The following is a 26,646-nucleotide window of genomic DNA, read 5'->3' as shown; positions in this document are numbered from 1 at the left end:
GACTCCTTAGAAGTGGAAGAGGGGGTCAGAAGAGAAAGCCAGAGCAGTGCCACGTGAAGTGGACACAAGCATCCGTTGTTGGCATCGGCCTTGGACTACAAGGGCCATGAGCCATGGAATGTGGGTGGCTTCTAGAAGCTAGGGAGGATTCAAAGATTCAAAAATCCAGGGAAATGGATTCCCCCTTAGAACATTTGGAAAGGAATACAGCTGTGCCAACGCCTTGATTTTATCTCCAAGAAACCCCATCAGCCCGCTGGGTCTCCAGCACTGCAAGATAATACATTTATGTTGTCTCCCGCCACTCCATTAGTGCTCATCTGTCACAACACCCGCAGGAAACTGATCCTGGGCGCAGCCCCTTAGACCGCGCTGCCGTCCTGGCGGCGGGAAGCTAAGCCACTCCCACTTTATTGCCGGTCCCCTCTGCATTTCCTATCTGCGGTGGGCTAGTGGTGAGCTAGCGGTGAACTAGTGGTAGATAACATTGTCCCCATGGAACAGAGGAGCAAGCACAAGTTCAGAAAGTCTCCCGAGCTTGACCAAGGTCAGCCAGCTGCTCAAGGGCAGAGCCCACCCCAGAGCCCCTGCAGGAAGCCCTCCTACCTGGACCTGAAGCCTTCTGAGGGAGTCTTGCTCTTTCCCAACACCCTTCGGTGTTGGAGGAAGCTCTCCCAGAGCTGCCTTTGCCTCAGTGAATAAAGTTGTTGTGCAGGAGATTTTAGTGGTGTCAGACCTGAGACTGTCAGGGGTTCTTTCTTCTGATTAGTTCTGAGCTTTCCCTTGTCAGATTTCTCTTAGGGGTTCTGAGGATCCCTGGAAGAGAAAGCCTAATTGTGAGGGCTGCTGGCAAAAGACCTTTAGTTCGAATTGTAAAGCACCTCTAGAAACACAGAGAGGGGAAATACCTTATGCAGAATATTTTATTTCCTTTTTATCAGGGTCCTTAGCATATCAAAGGGTGTTTTTAAAAAGTCTGAAAATTTCCCCCTGGGAGCACCATTAGAGGCAGAGTCTTGCTTTTCCAGGATAAGTAAAGCACCACAATGATGTGCTAAAGTCCTCCTTTTTTTTCCCCAAATAAAACCCAAACACTGGGTCTATCTTACAGCCCAGATGAGGAAGGGGGCCCAAAGTGTAGCAGATTTGCCCAGTGTTGGAGGTGAGAGCTGGCTGAGACCTCCTGCTTCTCCATCCGCTCTTTCCCACAAGTTCTCAGTGCCTCACTGTGGCTGGGGCCCTGGGCACAGAGGCTGGCTGGATCTCCAGGCTGGATGCTGCAAGGTGAGGGAAGGGAGACAGGTCCTGGGCTGTGGGGACGACAGAGCAGAAGACAAGCTGGAGGCAGCCCGGAGTGACCTGCCGTTCAGGGTGACATCCATCCCTGTGTAGCATTGGGAATCCAGCCTCAACAGTAGTGTTGCAGCAGTAGGCCTCGGTAGGACCGGCCTGGGCTGCTCAAGCGGGGCGCAAGCACCAGGCTCTTTAGTAGGAATAACGGTGACTTCTCACTGGGCAGCCAGCAGGCAAGAGTTTACCAAGAGCCGACAAGAAAAATGTACATTTCTGGTTATTCAATTAGCCTCTTCTTTTTAGCCCCCAATAAAACAGGCAACAAGGCATCTCAAGCATAGAAGAAAATTTTTCTAAAAATCACTGAATTGTACATTTGAAATGGGTGAATTTTATGGTATATAAATTACACCCCAATAAAGCTGTTAAAAAAAATAAATGAGGTGGAAGAAAAGGAAGCATCCTTTAAGAGTTCTTATCTGGGCTATTCGGCAAGGCCCACTCCATTATTTAATGCTTAGCCTTCATCCTTCTAAAAGCTGACCCCACAGTGGCTCCACACAGCACCTTGGCAGGCTGCTCCATTTCATAGGAGAGGATGGAGGCTGGAAGGGCCAGGCTGCAGGTCTGGTCCAGAGAGAGTGAAGAGCTCCCCAGGAGTGGGGAGAGAAGGATGTCCAGAACACTCCAGGAGGAGGCCAGGGGACAGGCCCAGCTGGACTGTCCCCTGGGTCAACTTTATACGCAGGTTCTAGTGCCCACAGCAGGCAGCTACCAGGGACATGGGCCCACTGGTCTGTCCGGCTTTCTCCCTTCCTCCTCATTACTGGGTTCTGGATCTCAGCACCAAATACCCGGAGCTTTGGCTTTGAGCATGGCCTGAGGCAGAAGCAGAAATAGCAGTGGCTATAGGACAGACCGCATTGCAGAAGCTAGGCCCCCTCCCCATGCATTCTCCACGGCCTGCTCAACTCTACAGGAAAGAGGAGTATATGACAAATTGAGTAAAACACCACGAGCAACAAGAAAGCTCTGCCGCTTTCCTGCAAAGACACCCCTAAAGGTACCCGAAGCGAGGGTCCGGAAGCAGACCTGCTGCTTCCAGGGAAGACATGGCTCAGCGTGGGCAACGGGCTAAAGGGTCTTAAGTGATGTGAGCTCAGTTCCTGGGGACCCTGTCTTCCCCTTGGCGGGCTTCAACCAGCCCCTGCAGTGGGAGCTCCAGGCCCCTTTGGCCTCCAGCAGCCACTGTACCATGTGACCCCTTCTACTGCTATTTTAGGATAAATCCAGGGAGCAGGGATGGGTCTTGGGCTCTTGCTTAGGGGGAGGTCTGGGCTTTAGCTTCTCCAAAGAGCTAGCAGCGTCTCAGAGCGTCGGTGAGTGTGCAGCAGGGGCCGGCCGAGTGGCTCAGCCTCAGAAGATGGGAATCGCAAGCAGTGTGGTCCTGGAGGAGGCAGGCCGTCAGATGTGGCTGGGGCCGGGCAGCAGCACAGGTCTGTTTCACTCCCAAACCCATTTTCTTTCCATCCGTTGTGTGGTCTCGGCTCTGCCAAGACCCTGGACTGGAAGCAGCTGGGCAGGCCCTTGTCTGGGCTGCTCACCCCGGCCGCCACCCTCATGCAACTGTTCTTCCCGCTTCCAGCATCAGTGGCTTCACGAGCCTTGAAGGCCCGGGCAGAGTGTCCAGATGTGCTCCTTGTGCCTTGCAAGCGTGCCGGGACACAACCCCCACGGCTTGCAGCTTTTGTTGCATTCATTGCCCAAAGCCTCTCAAGCTGCTTTCCTGCCCTGTTTTCCTCCTGTCTACGTGAGTTAGCATGGAGGCTGTCAGGACAGGGACCTGTAATTCTCTGCTCTCATTAGTGGGCTGCATGTGGGGCACTGTGGGCATATCTCTGAGACCCTAACGTGGCATTTCCCGATGCCCCATGTGATCACGGGTAGAACTTTCCAGAAAACAGATCATGCACAATGAGAACTGGGCATTAACATGGAGAAGTTGATGAGCCGAGTGAAAGTCCTCTGGCATGCTTATTCATAGGGAGCCTCCCAGGAAGGGTTCAGAGCAGGTGATATTCAAAATATCCTTAACTGGCGAGGCACGGGCATGCATGCTTGCCGCAGTGTGGGGCAAGATCCTGGGTCTGCTGGCCAGGCCAGGTGTGCACCTCGTCACTGCTGGCTGGTGGGAAGACCTGGAGTACTCCAAGAAGAGAGCCAGAGCAGCCGGGGTGGCAAGACCACCCGCAGGGGCTCGGGGCGGCAGCTGCCTACCATCGCTGAGGAAGTATTCTGGTAGTTGGACGTTGCAGCGAACCAGTGTAGACCTGCTGAGAAGTCTCCCGGGGCCTGAAGTTTCTAGTGTTCAAGCCAGTGTGTCTTGGCTCGCAACGTGGAGGGAGGCTTGGGATAGGTCTCTGGTCTGCGGTTTCCTCTTCTCTGTGATAGGAAGGATAGACCACAGTGACGGCCTGTGATCATCATAGGCCACGGTGACGGCCTGGCCTCCCCAGGCCGTGTGATGCAATGGGGCTACAGGGCATACGGGATCAGCTCAAGGGGCAGAGGGATGGCAGTGGAGACGCAAGATCGGCCTGCAGTTTCCCTCCTCACTGGATCTCAAATAATGCATCTTGCCACTTGAGACAGTCCTTGGGTGATGGCTAACGTGTTGGGCTTTGGCATTACTATCTATCTACGTGCTTATCGTTTCAGAACCTATTTTTAACTGATATGGCCAATCCTGGCCGTTCAGACTTGCAGTTTGCATTACGGATCCACCAGACATCCTGCCCTCCCCGGCTCCCCGAGGCCCCAGCAGCTCTCGTTCTTCTCTGGTTTCAGCTGTGAAGAGCCGTCTGTGCAGACGCCTGGAGCCCCGCACTGCCCTCTCCTGCTTCTGCATCTTTGCTCCCGTTGGTCTGGCCCTAGGGGTGTCCTTCTCCAGAGTGAGCCTGGGACTTTCACTTACTCTTCATATCTAGCTTGAGCATTCTCTCCTCCGGGAAGCCTTCCCTGCATGCATGTCTTCCCTCTCCAGTAAACCCAGTGGCGTGTTATCCACGCTGGATCCAAACATTGATCACGTTCTCTGTACAACCGGCTTTTCCGCTAGGCTGGATGCTGCTTGAGGACGGGCACGGAGTCTGAGTGCTTTTTATGTTTCCAGTGCCCAGCAATAGGCCCGACACACAGTAAACTTGCTTGCGTATTGGTTGATTGTCTGATAAGAAGAGTTAACTCCTTTTGACAGTGACTCCCAAAACTCAGCAGTGGAGGAGGTGCCACCATGGGGAGCCCCTCGGGTTAAAGCCACCGAGCAGCAGTTTCCAGATGCTGGCCGAGAAGGGCATTCTAGGAATGAGCAGAAATGATTGTTCCTGGGCCAGAGGGCAGGGGGTACCCACAAAGCAAAGGGCAGGTTCCTCCGAGAGATGTCAAAGAGGAGGAAGAAGTCAGCCTCTCTTCTCAGCATCAGAAATGTCGTGCTTTGCACGGACCCATTAAATGTGCCTTTTCTCTTCAAAAGGTGGAGTGATTAGTGACCCTTCAGGGGAATCCTCCCCTTGAGTTTGTTGACAGGGATTTCTCTAGCAAGCACCTTAGAGACTGAGCTGGGGTGGGTGGAGGGGGAGAGCTCAGGAGGAAGGCTGGCAGCCACGCGTCTGAGGGAACTTTGGGGAAAAATGGGAACACCTGACCTTACTCTCAGTCTCTCTGAGACTCTCTGCTTTGAGTCAGATACTCCCTGAAGACATCTTAGTTTAGTTTTCTGAAGACTCTGGGTCTTACAACTTCTTTGTGCCCTGCACCTGGGTTTCTGGGACTTTGGAGCCTTCCTGTGGTTTTCCCAATTCTGAGTTCTTCCAGGCGAGCGTAGAAAGAGGAAGAGGCAAGAAACACACAGCCTTTCCTCCCTCCTTCCTTGTCTCTCTTCTCTCCATGCTTTTTGGGGTGGTTCCTCCGTGCACTGTCCTGTTCTGGATGCTGGGGTGAGATTCCAGGTAATTCTTGGATGTAAGAGATTTGCCAGAGAGTCCTGGGAGAGGGGCAGGGGTTGGCTACCAATGACCACATTCCATGGGACTCCCTGGGAAGCTTCTAAGAGCATACTGATCGTCTCAAAAGGCTGTGTGTAAGTGACCTAGGTAGGAAATTAACTGCCCACAGCTGGACTTTGCCGGGCTTCACTTTCCTGCTTGCTGACACAGGACTCTAAGCCCCTTTCAGCTCCCTCTGAGGATGTGGGGAATCCCTAAAGGATCGGGGACTCTCTGACTCCTCTCCCGCCTTGCTGCTGCTACTCCATTCATCTTCCTGATGCTCATTAAGTACCTGCCAGAACGGGCACTGTTCTAAGCACTGGGGGTTCCTCAGAGAACAGAGCAAATCCCTGACTTCACGGAGCTCACGTTTGAGTCAGGAAAGACAACAAGCAAGACAAATAGAAAAAGGACTTCAGTGGGTGCAGAGGGAACTTGGAGATCGAATGTTTAGAAAAGGCTTTACTGAGAAAATGACTTCTGAGGAAAGAGGAAAAGGAAGTGAGGGGAGCTAGCCACGGGGTGTAGACAGAAGCACAAGAGCAAAGGCCCTGAGGTGTGTGGTGAGTCTGGTGAGGGGCCAGTGTGGTTGGAGTAGAGAAGACAAGGGGGCAGGGGGAGGGGGTGAGCTCTCAGGGTCTTGATCACCAGGAGCCTTGTAAGGCCTTCTCTGTGTCAGGGACTAAGTGAAGGACCTCGGTCTTTCATGCTGAGGAGACAGTTGGCTGTTGGAGGTATGGTGCAGAGAGGGGCATAGCATGGCAGTGTCCCCCCGCAGCCTGTGGGTCTGCCATGTCCCGCGGGGCTCCCGCCTCCCCATGCCACAGAGCTCATAGCAAGGGAATTTGGGGGAATTCCTCCCTGACTGAGCATTACACAGGGGCTGTGTGTCTGTCTGGTGGAAGGAAGGGCCTTTCAGTGTTCGCTCCTGGCCTGTTCTCCCTGGGACCCAGACGAGCACCCAGGCTGGGTGAGAAACGGGCAGAGGTTAGAGGATCTGGGTTGTATTCAGAACCTCTAAACTCTGGCTGTGGTCCAGGCTGTGTTCACTGTGCCCTGCTTAATCTCGGCCACGAGTGAGCTGTCCTTGGGAAGCTCTCAGCCATCTGGAGATACACTTCTTCTGAGTGCCCCTCGGTTGGTCAGGTGTGCCCAAATAGGTCTGGACCCCAGTAGGAAATGCTATACTTCGGTAGAGCCCAAGTCTGCTCCTGACAAGTGCCTCCTCCCGGGGTGGCAGACAGTCCTTGTCTGGTCCGTCACCAGATGTGTCCAGGTGCCCCTGGACCCTTCCAGAGGCTCCGGCCTTGGCATTTCCCTGGAGCCTGTTTGCCTGTCACACCATCATGTCAAAGACGACCCTCCTTTGCTGATGACCATGTCGGGCTGCTTTCTTACTAGAGAGAGAAGGGAGTTGTTGGGTCAAGGCCCAGCTAAGGGTAGGCCACTTGTCAGTGGATGTGGAAACCCTTCCTCTGGGAGCTAGACAGCAACATCTTTCAGAGCTGGGGACCTCAGGACAGGACCATTTATCTTCCCCATCTGAATTCAAAGGTGTTGCGAGAAGGGCACTCTGGTGGGGCTGTGGGTCTCTGTGGTTCCTCAGGAGCTAACATTCATGACGTGCCAGGCCCTGTGCTAAGTTCCATACGTGGAACATCTTATCAAATATGTACATGTGCTCTATGAGAAAGGTACAAATATTATTGACAACATTTTCTGGTTGGGGAAACAGGTGCCGGTAAGCTAGACTAAACCAGCAAATGGTAGATCTGGAGTGTAAAACCCAGATTCTGATAACCAGTCCTCCTACGCAGTCCTTCGGATGTCACATGTAAGGTAGAGCAGGGGGTCAGCACGCATTTGCGTAAAGGACCAGATGGTTAAGTAGTTTCGATTTTTCAGGCCACGTGGGCTCTGCTGCACATACTTGACTCGGCCCTTGGAGGTCTAAAGCAGCTGTAGATGGTACGTAAGCCCACGGTTGAGGCAGTTTTCCAGTAAAGCCTTATTTATAAAATAACGTGGTGGGCCAGATTTGGCCCTCAGACTAGCGTTTGCCCTTTGTGGTATAGAGGGAAGAATGTAAAGTTGAGAGGAAGCCAGACCTTTCGCCCATGCCCCCTGACAAACTGGGTGACCTTGGATTGGTCCTTTAACCTTTTCATTTGGTTTCTTCATGCCTAATAACTAACCACAACGGGGTGCTTATCAACTAACTCATTTAAAATGGTTTATGGAAAATGAAGAAGAGGAAGCTGAGCAGACCTAAACACATGTGGAAAATAGACCTCACAATTCTAAACAGCTGAGGCCAGACGTGTGGACTTGTTTCGAGAGCATGTGCAGGACTATATGTATTAGTCTGCTGTATTACCTTAGCCACAGGTCGCGTTTTATTCCCTACTAATGATATTTTATGCACCCCTTAACCTCATGCTCAATCAATCATGAACTTTGTTTTTTACCCCTACTCCCTGTTTACCCAGTGATCATAGAATCCTAATGGGGAGTCGAGAGACACATTTGTCTTCAAATGAACTGATATACATGAGCATTCCAGGTGCTTCATTTTCCAGAAAAATGCAGAGCTCCAGAGGTTTGAAGTCCTGCCTTCTCAAGGTTTCTTCACACACACACCCCCCCACAACGTATTCCCTTCTTTCCCCAAACATACATGAGCTTTCCCTCGGCTTCAGCGGGCAATGCAGCTTTGGGAATGAGAGCCTACGTTCCCAATGGGCTGTCCTTGTGATAATGAAACTTTCTTTGCTTCCAAAAATGAATGAATTAATTAAATGAAATCATTTATGGAGGCCCTCACAAGAGATGTGTCCTGGGCTGGGGGCACAGCAGGGAATGAGACAGAAGTCGACCTCCCCTCATGGAGTCCACACCTGTGAGCAAGACAGAGAAAACTTTAGGTAAAGACATCGGGCCGGCACGGTGCTTGGCTCTGGGTAGGAATTCAACAGAGAGGACTTCTTGCACTGCCTTGCCCCTGATTTCTCATTCAAGACCCACGGCTTTCTGGTTTGTTGTGGTTTATCCCTATGCTGAGCAAAACGACGGGAGCATATGGTAGAACCCCGGACTTGAATATGTTTATAATACATTTTTATGCAACACAGGTCTAATTGTGAATCATAATTTTTTCATTAACTGATCTCATTTGACTTGGTAATATCCATTTAGGTAGGTATGTGAGAGCAGTAAAACTCCATTTCTTTTAAATATTATATGATTCCGTTGGCTCACTGATTTAGATTTTTACCACCCCCAGCATTCCAAATGAACACCTCATACATCTGAGAGATAGCAAGGGCCTTTACGATCACCTGAGCCCTGGGCCTCTCTTCACACATGCCTCGGAGGCGGGGACAAGTGTGCCCCGGGTTCTAGGATGGAATCTTAGGTGACCACCACATTTCTTGTTTGGTCATAGAAATGCTCCGTGGTTTGCATTTTACTCCTTATTTGGTCCTCATCTGTTGTATAGCTGAGTTCCTTCCATCCCTTTAAGGAAAATCGGTCTGCCATGTCTATCTGTGAACTCATGGATGTCCCAGCCCATTGCCACATGGACCCAGTGTGGTGTAGTTGGTCAGGACTGCCGCCTTGGGAGACAGGCCTCCCTGGACTGACTGTCCCCTGCTTTGCTTCCTTATGAGTGAGTCAGGTCAGGAGAGGTGAGGTGCCTCCACAGGTTTACCCCCCGCCTGGGTGTTCCAGCCCCGATGACACATCTTTGGGCATCTCTCTCACTAAAGTCTCTGCCATCGGTGTACTTGCTCTGCTTCAGAATCAAGGACTCTCTAATTTTTGGGGAGTCACAAAAGTCCCCTTCTCTCAATGACAGCCTTCGCTCACCTGTACTGAAAGAGGCTTCGTTCCCCAGGGCACCCCTTCCACAGTGGGAGGATCCTGGGTGTTGGAAGTCCTCTTCCCCTCTCTCAGATTGGTTCTCACAAGAGTCCCCCACGAGGAAGAGGGGAGTAAGAGCTGTCTGCAGCACTGAGCTCCCCAACCTGGGAGACCCGGGAACCTTGGGTCCTTGCCTGACTCCTGGCATAGATATGTGTCATATACCCACAGGCTTCTTATGGACAACTGAGGGGACATTGGCAGTTTTCCAAGCCTGTGTCTTCTGGCCCTAACCTGCCTCTGCTTCTTCTGGTCTCTGGTTCATTCCAGGCTTCTAGCACCATCTCTCACATCATGTTATGAGCTTGAAGGGTACCATCTAGTGGCCTTGGCATCTCTCTCCGATTTCTCTGATTTCTGACCTTGACTACCTCTCTCTCAGAATGAATTCCAAAGTTCTGGCCCATCAGCCTATGTCCTGGCAAGACCTGCCTGTTGCCCCCATAAAAGAGAGACTCAAATGACCGGCCAGGCTCCCCTGACTAGGCGCTATGCCAGGTACCATGTATTGTGTACCTTTCGGAGTCATATGCTGGCCCAAGTGCTGTATGTACATTATTTATGTGATCCTCTCAGATTCTGGGAGGTGGGGGGCGACAGGGTTGGTATTAGCATACCTGCACTACAAATGGGAAGCAAGACGCAGAGAGGTTGAGTGTTTGCTTGTGGCACTATAGCCAGTGAATGGTGGAGCAGGGATTTATTTGAATCCATTTCTCTGTGGAATCCAAAGCTTCTGCTCTTATGGGTAATAATGTCCCCTTCATTTTCTTAGAAAACTCCAGGGAAACCATGAGCTCATGACCTGGTTTGGGGCTGTCCCTACCTACAGATCTACCAGGGGTCCAGAGAACAATGTCCAGAATACGTGGGTGACTCTGTACCACTGATTCCTTGTTCTGGTAGGCACAGCCTGGAAGCCTCAGAAGGCAGTCTGGTTTGGGGTCCTTGGAGCCAGATGAAGGGCACTTGGCTGGGCCAGGCCACTCACAGCAGACCAGACAATGGAGAGGAAGGTGGGCGGGCAAGAAGTTTGGTGAGGGGACCTGGGTATGGAGCAGGCTCCGGACTGGCAGGGAGTGGGGGTACGATCTTGGCAAAGAGAAATGGAAGCCCATTTGAGGGCTAGGGCTAGCATCTCTGGTGGGGAAAGGAGGGCGTTCTGACTTGAAGCCATGGGGCATGGGCATCATATCCGTCAACCTCTCGGTAGACCCTGTAGGATGTACTTCTATATCCCATGTGCCTAATGGTTGTGGGATGGATGGATGGATGGATGGATGGATAAATGAGTTTGAGGAAGCATGAAGATTATGGTTTATCTTCCCCAAAGCCCCCAAGTACGGGGATAAGATTGTTTTACCCAAAGTGATGGTAAGGGAGAGGGAGGGGTTGTCATGGCATTTGCAGGGGTGCACTCTGACCCACTGTCTCCTTGTCCCTTCTTTCTCCAGAGGCTCCCGCCAAGCCTGAGGAGGCAGAAGCTGAGCCTTTCACAGATTCCTCTCTGTTTGCACACTGGGGCCAGGAGCTCAGCCCTGAAGGCCGGCGTGTGGCCCTGAAGCAGTTCCAGTACTACGGCTACAATGCCTACCTCAGTGACCGCCTGCCCCTCGACCGGCCCCTGCCTGACCTCAGACCCAGTGGGTGAGCAGAGTTAGTGGCTGGGCCCATGTCGACCTGCCTGTGGGGAGATGGGGGTCACCATGGTGCCAGGAACAGGGTCAGAACAGGGCATTCAGACTCCTGGGTCCCTCTCCTGCTTCAGCCAGGGTCTGTGCCCTCGGCCTTCATGGGGCAAGTCACTCTCCTCCTCCTCCCAGAGCCTCAGTTTCTCCATCTGCTAAGCAGGGGGAAGGCTTTTTCCATGAGAGACGTTGAGGATTAATAATGTAATTTATTCCTTATGGGCTCTAGAGTCATCTGGTGTTCCTGTTAATAAGTCTTTTTAACCCAATTAGTTGCATTTTTATGAACAATTATTTTTTTTTCTATAAATTAGTATTTAAAGTATATCCATCTTCCAGGGCTAACAAGTCATTACACCCAACACAGAAGTCTGTCTTGACTTTTCTCTTTGTTACAGAAGATGTTCCTTTAAGGTTCAGTTAGAATTTTTATTACTCCTAATTATTAAAAGTGTGGGCACGTACCATAGCTGAGAAAATCTCATTAACTTTTGTGAGCTCCCCCCCAAACCTTCTTTCCCCCTCTTTCTCCTTATTTTTAAATTTTTCTTAAAGCTGCAAACTACAGTGAGCTTATATCTAGAAGACAGATATAAAGATCTTTTTCAGGAAAGATCTTGCTGCTGGGTTTGGAGGCTATGTTCTTTTAGGGAGAAAAGTTCAGTTCAGTCGCATAGATACTTATTGAGCTCATGCTGTATGCTATGTCATTGAGAATGGTTTTTCCTGGCCCAAGGAGAACTTGGCTGGGCTCTAGGGACAAAAGAGCAGCTGAGGACATACAAGGGCTAGAAGACTATATATTCATTTAAAGGATATTTACTGATAATTATATATGCCAGCATAGTCTAGGCGCAGGGAAAGAGCAGTGAACAAAACAGACGGGAGTCCTTGCCCTCGCAGAGCTTACATTCTAGATAGGCCGGGACACATAATAAAGAAAACAGAGAAGTAAAATATGTAGCCTGTTACATGGTAGCAGATGCTATGAAGAAATAGAAAGTTGGAGAGTGGAAGTAGGGACTTCCTGGGATAGGAGGAGGGGTTGAATTTTTAGTGCGGTGGTCAGAAATGCCCTCACTAAGAAGGTGACATTTGAGCAAACATCCAGAAGAGATGAGAAAGCGAGCCACATGGACACCTGGGGGGAAATTTTCTAGGTGGAGGGACCAGCAAGTACAAAGTTCCTGAGGTAGAAGTGTGCATGGCACGTTTGAAAAAGGAGGCCCATGCAGCTGGAACGGAGCAAGCAAGAAGGTGGTAGTTGGAGATGAAGTCAGAGGGGCCACAGGAAGCAGGTCAAGTAGGGCAGTGGTTCTCAAACTTGGCTGCCCATTGAACTCCTAGGGAACTTTAGAATAATCATGATGCCAGGGCCACACCCTAGACCAATTAGGTAGGAGTTTCTAGAGCTGGCCCTCTGTATCTGTATTGTTTAGAGCTCTCAGGTGATTCCAGGGAGCAGCCCAGGTTGAGAATCGCAGGCAAAGGGCTTTATAGGCTGCTGCACAGGGTGTACTTATACTCTATGAGATGGGAAACAAAGGGAGGTGCTTGGCATTTTCAAAGGTCCCGGTGGCTCCTGTGTTGAGAAACAGAATGAAAGGGCCTAGGAGGGCAGGGAGACCATAGGAGGCTTCTGCCTATCCCGGTGAGAGGTAGTGGTAGCATGGACCATGATGGCAGTACACAGGTGTTGGGATGGAATTGGCTTCTGGGCGTATCCCGAGGGTGACTTTATCTCAGTGCCCCAGGCTCTTAGCCCCCTGGGAGTGCTGCAGAGACCATGCCTGGGGCTGCAGAGATCCAGGTCTGATATGGGAAGAACCTAGAGGCTCCAGAAAAAGGATCATCAGAGGAGTTGGGACCCCAGGACTCTCTCAGGGGCCTTGGCCTTGATCTTGGCAGGCACAGGAGCTGCAGACTTTGCAACCGGCTCTCACGTCAAGCTCAGGCCTCGCTCTATGCAGGTTTGTTCCAAATTAAAGGGGAACTAAGAAGGAAGCTCTGGAAATGGTGGATCTTACAGACTACAACATGACTATAGCAATGACTGGTATTTACACAGGGCTTGATGCTCTGAGAATGCCCTTCCCACCTGGACCACACCCACCGGCAGCAGAGGTGGGGAAGGGGCTGGCACATTCTTCCCATTCAGAGTTAGGGAAACTGAGGAACAAGTGCTGTGTCTGGAGATCACACAGCTGGATATGTAGCTAAGCTGAGACCCGACCCCATGTGTCTAGATGTCAAATCCTGGTCTTTGAGGGTGGCCCGCAGCTGTCTGCAGAGCCAACCGACACCAGAGCCCCTTACCTCTTCATTGAGAGATGTGCTCTGTCATTGTTCCTCCTCACTTCCCTGGGAGAGAAACAGGAGGGTGAAGGGTGGAGGGGACTGAGCCCATGTGGCTTTTCTCAGAAGGGCAGGCCTCCCTTGCAAGCACTCTCTGGAGGTAGCACATTTCAGGCGGCGGGTAGGGGGTCCAGCCTGGGCTTCCTGAGTTTGCAGACAAAGGATCTCTAAAGGACTCCAGGTGGGCAGAATTCTGAGCAATAATCGTAACAGAGAGACCTTCCCTCCACACAGAGCTGCAGTTTATAGAGCTTCCCCCCAACCCCTGCACCGCCGTGGAGCAAGGTGACTTTTCATAGAAGGAAAAATGGCATCTCTGATAGAAGGCAGAGCTGAGCCCTCCCTGTGAGCCTCCACCCATGTTCTCTGCAGGGGCGTTAAGGATGCAGTTTCTCTTTGCACATGGACTTGGAAAGCTCTATCCAGTTCTACTTCAGATCCCGTGCCAGACACACACCCAAGATCAGAGAGCTGTTGGTGAACCACTCAAAAACGAGGGTCTGCTTAGCTGAAACAGGGCCTCTCTTTGTCTGTTAATTTCACTAAAAACATTCCTGTGTTGTAACAAGGTCATTGCTTCCTAGCTTATCCTGTTTCACTCATTTTGGAAACATTTTTTCAAAGTCTTTGCTATCATCCCATTCCAAATTACACTGGCAAACATTTCTGTAGCCTGAGCCATGTTTGCTGGGACACATTTGGCACTTGATTTCTGTTAACTATTTGACGCCTTGCGTAGCCTTCTGGAATAGGGACTCGTCTGGGAATCACACACTGTTCTTGACTGTCCTACTCACAGTCCCTCTGAGCCCAGCTCTCTGGGGCTTTTCCATACCAGCCACGTCTGTGACCTTAGCTGGGGGCCTTACAATTCAGTTGGGTTCTAGCACTACCTACCAGCAGTTAGCGTCAGTCCCACCAGCTATGGGCTCAGTCCCACGACACTGTCCCCTCTCCAGAGGCCCGTCACTAGTCTCAGTTGTCACCGGTGCTTCTGTCCGGCTCTAAAGGGAGGTCCCCACCCACCTGTCCTGGAGTTCAGACATTTGCTAGCAGTGGCACAGAACTCAGGGAAATGCTTATACTTAGCAGTGGATTCTGAAGGACATAATACAGGACACAGATGAGCAGTCTGATGAGGAGATATATATGAGGCCTGGAAGGGTCCCCGGCACAGGAGCTTCTCTCCCCATGTACTGGGGGTATAGGATCTTCCTGGAAGCAATCTGGAAACTCTCTAAACCCGATGCTTTGAGGATCTGCATGGAGGCTTCATCATGTAGGCACGATGGATTATTAACTCACTTTCCAGCCCCTTTCCTCTGTCCAGAGATTTGAGTCGGAGGTGAGGCCAAAAGTTCCAGACTTCGAATCATAGCTGGGTCTTTCTGGTGACCGGCCTTCATTCAGGGCCCATTGAGAATCACCTCATTAGATCCAAAGATACTCCCATCACCCAGGAAATCCCAAGGGACTTCGGAGCTCTGTGTCAGACACTCCTGTCACGCAGGAAATGACAAGGGTTTTAGGATCTGTGTCAGGAACAGGGATCAAAGACCAAAGACCAAATATTAGCAGAAACCAGGGGCAGGGACCTATATATATATATTTCTTATTATATTTGTTATTATTTGTTCCCAGTATTATTATTTGTTCCCATTTTACCAAAGAGGAAACTGAGGCATGGAGAGACTATAACCTCTGCGCAAGACTGCTAGTGGCAGGGCCGGGGTTTGAGCCCAGGTAGTCTGGCAATAGAATTTGTGTTTGTAACTGCCACCATGCTTACTGCCTTGGGGTGTCCATTGGTGGCACTCGAATGGGGATGGGGACTGCTTTATCAGTATGTAGCACGGGCCGATAGGTGCATCTGAGTTGGGAAAGTCTCTGAGTGCTAGAAAAACTGTTGTGGCGAACATAAAGCCCATTATCAAGGCTGAGGATGATGTCTTTGCTGCAGCTAATGTTAGGATATGAGGCAGGATGGGTGGGGGTGGCTAGCATCTGGAGACGAAGCACTGTGCTGAGGACAGTCTCCAGAAGAGTCCGGTCAAGTGGATCCTGCTTCATTCTCAGTGTCCTTGAGGACTTCTGCTCCCAGAGGTGTCCTTGGATTTTGCACTTTGCTCTTTGTATTCTTGGGTTTGCTCTTCCAAGTGCTAACCCTGACGTTATGCTTGGCTTCATTCCTGGTCTGGGAAATGGGTGTTCCAAATCCCGCTCCACCCTCTCTTCCATCATCTTTGGCTGGCCCCTTATTTTGTCTCCTTTCTTGGTGCCGAAAGAGGCAATCTGACCCACTTTCATCATCTGGCTGAAGGGACCATTCTACACCCAGGGCCTTATACACAGCAGGAGACGTAACCAGAAGCAGAAAAGTCCACCCAGCTGCTTGCTAGGATTTATTAATTTATTCATCCCACAAACATGTATTGAGCTCCAAATGTATGCCAGGCACCCAGTAAAGCACCAGACAGAGAAACCTTGAGGGGTTTACACCATAGCAGGAATCCATATGGAAGGTGGTGGGAGACGCAGGGCAGGGGGTCCGAAAGCTTGCAGACCATCTCCTGGCTTCCTTGCAGAAGATCCATTCTTGTAGGCTTGGAGTAAGTCTGGGCTGGACTTGGATGGCTCATGGAAGCCCTGTTCTTCTGTGCCCTCTGTAACAGGGAGGACGGATCTGGAGAGACATCTGCAAGGAGCCTCCTTTTACTAGTTATGATGGTCCTTCCCTGGGGAGGAACCAGAAACGTGTCAGTTTTATTAGCCTCTTCTGGATTCTTAAGTTTGTGCAGAGAAAGGACAGATTTCCTCAAGGCTCCAGGACAGCTGGCTTTGAGGGAAATCAAAATGCCATTCATTCTCCCTTCATTGTTTTAACAAGCATCACCCAGGTGAAAAGACTCAGGGGAGAACGGACATTGGTGTCTTCCTCTGGTGATCCCCCTGGATGTCACCCCAGGAGAGGTCTTTGCCAGATATGGGAAGGGATTTGCCTTCTTGCTTTCTATATTGCCAAGACACCCAGGTCTCAGGACTGAGGGGGAGAGAAGCTGCATGTCAGGCTGGCTGGACTAGGCCTGGTCTCTCCCACCCCCAGATGCAAATTCCAAACGTTCCTGTGGCTCTTCCAGTGCACTTGAGCACACAGAGGACCCATCCTCTTCCTCCTTGTCTGTAGGCTCCCAAATAACCCACCAGGGCTGAAAAGAGAAGAGGGGAAAAGCAAGTATTATTGGGGTGTGGATTACATTTGTCAAAACTCATCAAATTCACTTAAGATCTGTGGATTTTTACTGCATGCAGATGAAGCTTTTTTTTTTTTTTTTAAATCATAAGGAAGAAAGTGATCAGGACGGTTTCTACGGGTAGGATGGAAAGAGAGGATGGAGACAGCATCTTTGGGGGACCACTGAGAAGATGAGTTGTGATTGTGGGTAAGGAGGATCATGGGCATTTGAAGCTACTCACCAGCTCAGGGCAGGAAGGTATGGGCAGGCCCCCAGCCAGCAGCAGCAGGTCGAGCAGGTGGCATATGGGAGTCCATGGTTTCACAACAACAGGTGCATGCCTCATTTTTTCCTTCGGGCAGTGGTATTCCCCAACAGGAGCTGCAGAAAGTATAAGGGACAAGTGCCTGAGCTAGTGGGCATTTGGGTGTGGGTAGGAGAAAGGGAGCTCCGGGTGGTAAGCTTCAAGGCTTTATTGCCATGGCAACTCTATGGCCTACCTCCAAGGTAGTTCAGGGCAGAGCCTTGGCAGGTTCTATTCCTGCCTCTCGCCGGGAGACCCTCAATCTCCTGAGTCTGTCAGTGATTATGTCCTCTTCCTTTCCAGTGTCCCCAGAGGTCCTTGTCCCTCCCCATAGGGGGTAGGGTGGACTGGCTTTTGGCTTGACTAGGGACTAGGGGGCTCAAGCTTGAGACCAAGGCATGGGGGGATGACTAAGGGTGGGGGTTAGACTATTTTCTGCACCCCCGGGATGGAGCAACTGGGATGGGTGTGTGCACGTACACATGCACACACACACACATACACACACCCCAGCCCTATTCCTGAACCAGAGAGGTCCTGTGTGAATATCCAAGCAGAAAGATCTGGAATGGGATTATAGCAGAGAAAGAATACAGCCTGGAGCCAGGGGCTCGGGCCCCCTAGGAGAGGTTAGAGTCCATCCAAGGTGACTGGGTATTTGCTGCCACCACTGGGGTGTGGCCACAGGTTTGCCTGAATGGATTGGAGGGCTGTAGGGTCCTTAGGGTACAGACTCTAGACACATAGCAGAGATCTCTGGACTTGGTGGGCCGGCAGGTCTGGCGGGCTATATAGAGTAGACAGAGTAACTGTCTCCCAAGGGCACCCATGTTCTAATCCCCAGAACCTATGACTATGGTCTAGTACATGGCAAAGGAGAATCAAGGTTGCAGATGGAATTAAGGTCGTTCGTCAGCTGCTTTTAAAATAAGGAGATTATCCTGGATTATTGGGATGGGCCTCATGTAATCACAGGGCACTTACAAGTGGAAGAGAGAGGCAGAAGAGTCAGGCCAGCGGGATGGCAGAGGGATCAGCCCTCCAACAACCATTGTTGGCCTTGAAGACAGGAAAGAGCTGTAAACCAAGGCATGTGGGCAAGCTTTAGATACTGGGGAAACGCAGGAAAACCGATGATCACCGTGAGCCTCCAGAAAGGAACGCAGTGCTGCCAACACTGTGATTTTCGCCACGTGAGGCCCGTGTCAGACTTCTGACCTCCAGAACGGCAGGATAATAAATGTGTGTGGTTCTAAGCCACCAGGTGTGTAGTGCTTTCTTGCAGCAGCAGTATTAGTGTTAGGAAACTCACGCAGTGTGCAGCCTTTCGCATAGGATCCTGGGGAGGCTGGAGGGGCCCTGGGCTTGGTTTCAAAGCTCTGTCGTCACTGGGCTAAAACTCAGAATAATTTGTGAATACCACCATCTTTTCCCTTTGCCCTGGGCCCCCAAAATTACGCACCTGGCCCTGGGGAACAAAGGAGATGGTTCTAGGGGGAGCAGCTGGGAACCTGATCGCTGGACCATGTGGGAGTTGCTACCCAGGGGCTAATGATTTTGACTAAGACCCGCCACTGCCTCACTTACTGTATGCCCCATGCTGGGCTGACGGCTTAATGTGTATTTTCTAATTTCACTTCATCCTCCCGTCTCTTGGAGGTCGTTATTATTATTCCTGTTACCTATAAAAGAATACTGAGTATTGTCAAGTTGAGAAATTTACTCAAGTTCCCACAGGTGGTATGTGGCAGAGCAAGTATGCTGAGCTGGGTCTTGTGTCTTTAGGACACTGCCTTGTCACCCTTGCCCTCTCCAGCTCGGATGACCTTTTCTGGTTTGGGATCGTGGCCCTATGGAGGTGACCCAGAGATCTGTAGATGTGTCCTCCATGACAGTATCCTCCAAACAAAGGGGGGAAAACCTTCGTAGTGATTCTGCTATCGCACTGAAAATGTTAACCACGCACAGTTGGGGGTGGGGTCACCCTCCTTTCCTAAAGCCCTTGAGGGAAAACAATTCTGAAAACAGTTCTTAATGTGAAGCTTGTTATGGGCCAAGAGGATCATGTGGGCTGTTCTTAAAGATAATATAATCTAGAGCTGTATTAATAGAAATATAATGTCTTTACAGGGGGAGGTGAGAGTTTTGTCTATTTTGCCACTCAGATGGCAAATGCAGAATTGGATTTTAAGGGATAGAGGGAAAGGAGTATGTTCAGAGGAGAAGGAGCCAAGAGAGAAAGTGGAGAACATGACAAACAGATGCAGTTTCTGCTTACATTATAGAGTACTGGTGCAAGCTGGTTCAGCTCCAGCTCGTTCCCCAGCCTCTCTATGCCTTGATTTTCCTATGTACAAAGTAGCGATGGTAATATTTAGAACACTGCCTGACACAGAGTAACTGCTATTTAACTTTTTGTTACATGTGTCATCTGGGTCTTGGATCTGTAACAGGGAGGGCTTGGGGGGACATGACCATGACTTTAAGTACCCAGGGGACTGCTGTGTGGACAAGAAGCCACATGGGACAGGCCATTGGCACCGGTACTAGGGGAGAGGTGGGCCAGGTGGGTCAAATAGAGGGATTTCTCTCTAGCCCCAGAGTTCTGGGGAGGAGGCTGGAGCCAGGTCTGATGGAGAGCAAAGATGCCCCATCCTTTTTTTTTTCTGACCTGGGGCCCACCTCCCCCAACTGCACTTTCTCCTTACCACGGGCCTGATCTGCTCACCCACAAACTCGCCACACAGAGACACTCAGTCCCTGACGTGGCTTGTTCCCTGGGCCACTGTCCATATCCCCCCAGGGATTCCATTTCCCCTGGATTTCTAGTAAGATGTTTTAGGAACAAATGGTTTCCCTGCTTCCTCTCGGGTGTTTACATTTCAAATGACTCTTTTCCCTCTTGTCCTACTTACAATAGACATTTGATATAGCAGATCCTTTCTCTAAATTGGTATAATCACCTGAAAGATGTTTGTAGAAGCTCTCCCTCTGGATGAAAGCCGGACACTTTGATGATCACGTCTACTGAGTAGTTTACCTATCTGTGGTTTCTGATCAGACGGGCCTGTTTCCCTTGCCTTGCAGACAGTTAAAGCTCCCAGTTCTTAGATGTCCGCCATCTCTTCCACAGCTGAGCCAGATGTAGCATCTCGCCAGGTCCCCGAAGCCTCTGGATATCCCCACCCTGGCTCCATGTACCGTGCTGGCATGTGGGAGGATAAGAGAAACTGGATAACATGGCAAACAGATGAAGCTTCTGCGTAGATTGCAGAGCAATGTTTAAAACTTGGGTTGTGAGGCCTGGGCTCATTTACAAACTGCTTGACCTCCTGCATGTTACCGAGTCCCTTTGTACCTTCCTTGTAAAATAATGCATTTGTGTTGTTCTCAGGCACCAAGTTTGTAATGGTTTTTACGGCAGCTCTTTTTGTGTGAAGAAGTCATCCAGGGTTCTGTCAGTGAGTTACTGATCGGCTCAGGGATGGCTGCTCTGCCGGGTCACGATGAAATTCCCACCCACAGGCCTTTCATGGGCCTGAATTAGTTCTCCTGTTCGCCATTCAAGTACTGATTCATTTGTTCATTCAGCCAGACATCCGGGGCTTCTGAGTTTCTACTCTGTGCTGAGTGTGGTACAAGGTACTGCGATACCCGGTGAGTAAATCAGATGTGGTCTTGACCTCGTGTAGTTTAGAGGCTAGCGGAGATGCTGGTGTTTGTTCAATAATCACATAAAAACATGTTGCGATGGCATGAAAGTGACGTGCAAGTGAGCCAAAGGAGGCCGTGGGAGTCTGAGGGGGGAATCCCGTTCCAGCCCAGGAATCACAGCGGGCCTCTCCTTCCTGGGGCTTATGTGTGTTCTCTCGGAGCAAGGAGCTGAGCTCATTCAGCAACCACAGACCGGTGGGGTTCCTTGTGGGCCGATGCTCACGCCCGGTCACGTCATCACACAACCGGAAGCCACGTGTTCAGGTATGGACGAGGGGGGGCATCCTCCTGACTCACGTGTTCGAGCGCTGTCTCTAATGATGACTGTATCTCCAGCTCCCTGACCTGTCCTGTTCCAACCCCATCATTGCTACTGCCCCAGACTCCTTTCCTACCTTCTGGGGTATCATCTCACGTTCAACCTTCCCACAAGAGAGGCCTGGGCCGTGTCGCTGGTCCTCCTTCACGATTGCCAGATCTGGCCACACACAGCTCGTGGGTCAGGCTGCCCTGTATGCCGATGGCCATGCTGTTGGTAGCTACATGGAGCTCAGGAATCAGTCTCTGGTCCCCCAGTGGTGGGCAAGTGATGAGGCCATGGGACAGAAGACTCGGACCCCTTTACACTTGAGTCACAGGGATTGTTTATCCCAGTGAGGACAATGCACCAGGAAGAGCTTCAGGCTTCGGGTGCCCAACAGTACTTTATCGTCCTTGCACACATCGGGCACACGGCATCCTCTCCATCTTTCATCAGAGTTAGCAGCCCAGAGTGACATCGCTTTTTGCCCGCCAGCCCCACCAGGTCTCTGGCTTGTCACAACACCATTGTTTTGCCAGATGCATCTCTGGGCGAGAGTGGGAAGGAAGATACAGACCTAGTTTAGCAGGGATTCTGAGTACAGGCTTTGGAGACAAAAGAGCCCAGGTTTACGCCCTGGCAAATACCTTACTATCTTAGCCCTATTTTCCTCATCTGTATAACGGGGATAATGGTATTTGCCATACAGGATTGTAGGAAGGAATAAAATGTGGGGAGAAGTAAAAATATCCATACATCTCTTAGCATGGTATATGGCAAATCATTAACACTCAGAAATTGGAAATTCTTACTATTATAATTTCTCAATACTCTGTACGGGGTCTGTGGGCAGTAGGGGTAGCAGGCACCACGCAGTCCCTTAGCTGTAGACATCATGGGAATAGAGGTGCCAGCCAGAGGGAGTGAAAATCTTAACTATCCTCATGCTCAATGAAAAGCTCCTCATTGCCCTCATCTGTGGGTTTCATTAAGTCTAGCAGACTGGATGCAGGCAAGCCTTGGAGCCTATTTCAGCTGGAAGTTCTAGAAGAAGCCAGCAGTGCACCCAAGTGAGGTAAGCAAGTCCTGTCGGTGCAGGTAGGAGGGGGAAGGCTAGGGTGAGGACACTCGCAGTCTTGAAGGACCAAGAGGGCAGTGCTGACCCTGGGACCAGGTTCTGTCTCAGGGTTTATGTTCTAGGTAGTTAATGGTGTCCCTGAACCCTTATGTGCTGACCACCACTGCAGGGGAGGGCCTCTGGGGAGAAGGCTGGGAAGAAAGAGGGGCTGGGGACAGTCAGGGGATCTCGGAGTTCACCTTTCTGCTGTGCTGCTGCTTGGTCCAGGAAGGCACTGTCTTGGCTCCAAGCACCCTGGCATAGTTGGATCTGGTGACCCCTGCACTAGCAAGAAGCCTCAGTTCACATTCGACTTTGATCTTCATCCTGGAAGAGGTCTACCCACTCCTCCCACCCCAGGTCAAGCAGCCTCCTCATGAGTTATCAACCTGACAGACTGGGAGCTTGTAGACTTGCCACAGTCATAGGGAGGCGAGAATTTGCCAATGCCACACAGAGGCTTCGGGCTGCTGCCCAGGGTGGTACCTGGCCTCTGGGAGCCGGGGTTGGCCTCGCTTACTTGGCCACTGCTTCCCTGCCTCTCACAGGCAACGGTGGTGGCACTGAAGCTCTTGATATAAATGTGCTTTATAAGCAGATCAAAACCATCTTGGGGAGCTCCACCGAGAGGCCTCTCTGCATAGTGGCTCCCATCCCGCATCACCTTCTATGTGAGAGATCGATAAAGCTGAGTTTATCATGACCATCAATTCCAGCTTATTAGACAGCCGTAGTACTCCCCTCTCAGAAATGCCTTGTTTTTGTCTCTAGTGGAAAATGGCTCGACTTTGAACAAGAATAAAAGTAAAAAGGGAACTTTTATGGCTTAATTTTATAGGAGAATATGCCTCTTCGCAAAATGAGTAAGGAACTGGTCCTGTACAGTCAGGCTTTCCCCAGAAGCATCAGTAGGGGAAGGCCAGTTAGGCCTGTGTGATCCTCACATCCTCTGGGCCTTCCTAGGGAGGTGAGCAGGGAACAGGGAGCAGAGAGGCAGACCCCCAGAGCAGGTGGGGAGCAGGGAGCAGAGGGTGTGGGGGCCAGACCCTGGACCCTGGAGGATAGAAGTGCTGGGGGAGGACATCTCAGGGGTGTGAATGCAGAGGCAAAGCTCTCGGGGTGGGGAGGGGGGCTGCAGTAGGGGGTTGATGAGCAAAGCAATTGGCTGGCCTCTGGAGCAGAAGTGCCAGGGAGGGGGGGGCGGTCTGGAACAATTCTCTTCCAAGGGGCTTCTTGAATGTGTTTTCCCTTTGAAAGCCTTGAGCTGCCCTGTGGCAGGCAGGCTCCTGCCCTGAGTTCAGTGTTCAGCAGTGACGATGGTGAGTGTGACCAGTACCTATGTGGACATCTTGCCTGACAGACTGTCCTCTCCCTTCTTTTTGCCTCCTTTGTCCTGCGCTGCAAGTTCTGCTTCAGTGTGTCGATGTGTGTGTGCTGGGAACTTAGAGAAGGTAGTACCGATGTATTCAGCAGAAGGTAGAACCAATGTATTCAGCAGGGACTGACCGAGTCCCTGCTATTGGCCAGCCACTGTGCTGGGCACGGGTGTGCAGCCCAGAGGAAGCTCTGTCCCTCCCCTCAACAAGGCTGGGGACGTTGTGGTCTACTTCTAAGGTGACCGACTGTCCTGCTTCACTTGGGACTTTCAGTGCTGAAACCAGGAAAGTCATGGGTAAACCGGGACACGTGGTGATCTTGCGTCATCCTAAGGACAGTAAGGGGACATGTGTAGTGGCACTTGGTGGTGACTGGATGCTGCATGGGAGGGAGGACCGGTGTGCAAACCAAGTCTTTAATGAAGTGTCTTGTTTTCACCCTGTGAGAGATAGAAGAGCCCAAATTTTATATAATTTTTAGAGAAAGAAAAGACAACTGAGTGGTCATTTCTTCTGTCTCCCTTATTCTATGATGTGACTTGGAGAGAGGTACAGGGGTCCCCCCAAGGGTCACAGGCAAGTTGAGGCGGAGCTCCTGTCCCACCCTTTCGCCTCTGCTCAGCCACACCCATATTGAGGTTAGGTTCCCGTAACCAAAGAGGGCCTCACAGTGCGGGGAGAGAGAGGCCAGGGTAGCACAGTTATTGCTGGAGGACCCTGAGCAGCTCCCAGGAGACAACGGGAGGGAAGGAAGGAGGGAAAGAAGGACTTAAGGAGGTCAGGACATTTGGCTCGGAGGGATCACCTAATTATAGTACCAAGAATCAGAGAGGCGCCCGAGATGAACGTGAAGAACGGGGGCCATAAATTCAGGGGAGGAGGTGGTGGAGAGGGGCCCTGACTCTCCAACACAGGGAGGAGGTTTGCAGAATAAAAGGAACGTGCTGGGGTCAGTCATATGCATATGAAATTTAGGTCTTCCATAAGATCAATAGCCCTGTGAGCGTCATTTAATTCCAACAACCTACTGTGTGCCAGACTCTGGTTTAAGGACAAGAGCACAGGAGCAAAATAAAGCCCCTGCTCTCGGGGGGCTGCATTATAATAGAGGGGGACAGACGCAAACACATCCCAATGCCATACACAACTCTAGGTGTTCTGTTATGTTCCAAAGTGGTTGCATATAAAAACCTTGTGTTTGAAAGAGTCTTTCACGCAAAAATGGTGATCAGCGGAGTTTCGCTTATAAAACAAATAGAAGACTTCCATTCTGCTTAGGGAAAGACCATCAGGAGTCGCCTCCCGGACCCTGAGGGTTCAAACCATTGGGGTGGGCATGACGATACTGGGAGAGATTAAACTTGGTCTCCTTGGGATAGGGAGGAAGAGTGGTCATGTTCAGAAGAAGGAAGGGAGGGAGGGGAGTAGAGGAAGACAGTTAACCGCCAGCTCTGGAAAACGCCCATCAACAATCTGGACCTCTAGTTAGCGGGGCTCTGAGGACCCAAAGAACCGTGGAGAAATGCTTCCAGACACGGGCCACCATCTTCCCTGTTGGTGTGGTTAGTGGGAAGGACAGCGAACATGTACCCCTGTACTGACCTTATTGGGAGCTGTTCACTATACTTTATCAAAATAAAATAAAAATCAGTTTGACCATATATAGTATTATTTTCAAAATGCAATTAGTGATCAGGTTTTATGTGAATGCTTCTGTCAGTTTTCATGCCTAAGGAAAGGCCAGCTGCTGGTCTTGATAGACATAAGTAAGCACTAGTCAGAGGAATTGACTGCTAACTACAAACTTTCTCATGGCTCTTATAAAAATCACACTCAGGACAACAACAAAAAATTTTGGAAATGGTCTGATGAGCTTAAAGAATCCTTCCAGTCTTTCTCCTCCCTATCCCCTTCACCCCTTCACTGCACTTACATGAGCCACTTTCCCCTGTTGTTCCCTTTCTCATCACAGGGCTGTTCCCTCAGCCCCACCGGGCCTTTGCACGGCTCGCTTTTTCATGCTATTTAAGTTTCTGACTAAATCCTCCCCCCAGAGCCCTTCTCTGACCACTCCTTCTGGAACAGCTGCCAAGGCATCATCCTGTCCTCCTACCCAGTGTTACTTTTATCTCAGTATTCGTATGAGATTGTATCTTTTTTTTTGCTTCCAGTTTGCTCTTTCCCCTGTCAAAGTCTAAGTGCGGTAAAGATAGGTGTTTCATCCACACCCTGCTTACAGTAGTACCCCATGGAAGAAGCTCAATAAACATTTATTCCATTATATACAAGAATGAATGCCTTCCACACCAATCTGTTAACCTGGTGGTTTTATTAAAATCGTAAGAAGGAGGCAGATTTGGGAAAAGGTTCAAGTCCTCCCCTTCCCCCACCCCTCTTTAGCGAAAGAGAAGGAGAGCTGGAAATAGAATGGGAGAAGTTTCTGTAAATTTCTGGTAACCATAGAGACAGTGATTTTAGTTTATTAATCTCCTGCTCTTAAGCAGGCTGGGGCCCCACGGTGATTTCTCCAAATTGCTCAGCGCTGGTTACCCTGCAGCCTTCCTCATTAAGGAAAAACAGGCCCATTCCTATCCTGCAGCACTTTAATTGCCGACAAGCAGAAACTCGATGCTATTATGCTCATTATTATGTGTTCTGACCTGGCCGCACCTCCCACTTCGGAGCCACACAACGTGGTCACCAGCTCTGAGCCCCTGGAGCCGTCCGTGGCCAGTGGTGGGAGTGGACAGCCTCCTCTCTGAGCCCACGGTCTATAATTTCTGCTCTTTGCTTTCATTCAACTATCCTGAAGATGGGAGGCAATGCCTTCTGGAAGGATGGTTCCTTTCAGCCAGAGCAGGGCACCAGCCATGGTTTCCTGCCCACTAAGGCAATGCTTGTAGTCATCATGCCTTTCTCTTCCCATGGAGAAGGGCATGCAGACTTTAAAGTTTTGCTCAAGTCCTTTGGGTAAGAGACTTCCAATGACTTCAGGGTTTTAGGAGAGTTAGGGGGGAAATGGGACAGTTAGAGGCAATCTCTCCAGCAACCATTTTTCCTGGAAGGAAGAGCCCTGGGGTAGATGTCAGAGGCCAGAGCTGGGTTTCTGTCTTGGAAGCTGACTCATGATGGGGTCTCAGTCTCGCTCACCCTTAGTGCCCTCATCTGTGAAATGAGATTGGACTTGTCCTTCCATCCCTCATTCACGTGGAGACTCTGGCTCTAGTTTCAGCCTGGTTCTGGAGTTTGGATCCTGGTGATGAAGGAGAAGTAGGAGAGGTCCCAGGCACATATC

General features: G+C 50.7%; 1 protein-coding gene across 1 annotated transcript in view; it reads left to right on the top strand.

Moving 5' to 3' along the window:
* GALNT18 (polypeptide N-acetylgalactosaminyltransferase 18) overlaps positions 1-26,646 on the top strand; it is a 339,877-nt gene that overhangs the window by 158,328 nt on the left and 154,903 nt on the right. Inside the window, exon 2 of the mRNA XM_044258833.1 lies at positions 10,718-10,910. Coding sequence (XP_044114768.1) covers positions 10,718-10,910 — 193 coding nt within the window. The remainder of the gene's footprint in view (positions 1-10,717; positions 10,911-26,646) is intronic.

This window comes from Neovison vison, chromosome 7 (genome assembly GCF_020171115.1).
Source record: "Neovison vison isolate M4711 chromosome 7, ASM_NN_V1, whole genome shotgun sequence".
In the NCBI taxonomy this organism is placed as follows: Eukaryota; Metazoa; Chordata; class Mammalia; order Carnivora; family Mustelidae; genus Neogale; species Neogale vison.
The sequence above is the reverse complement of the archived record's forward strand: the minus strand, read 5'-3'. Positions and strand labels throughout refer to the sequence as shown.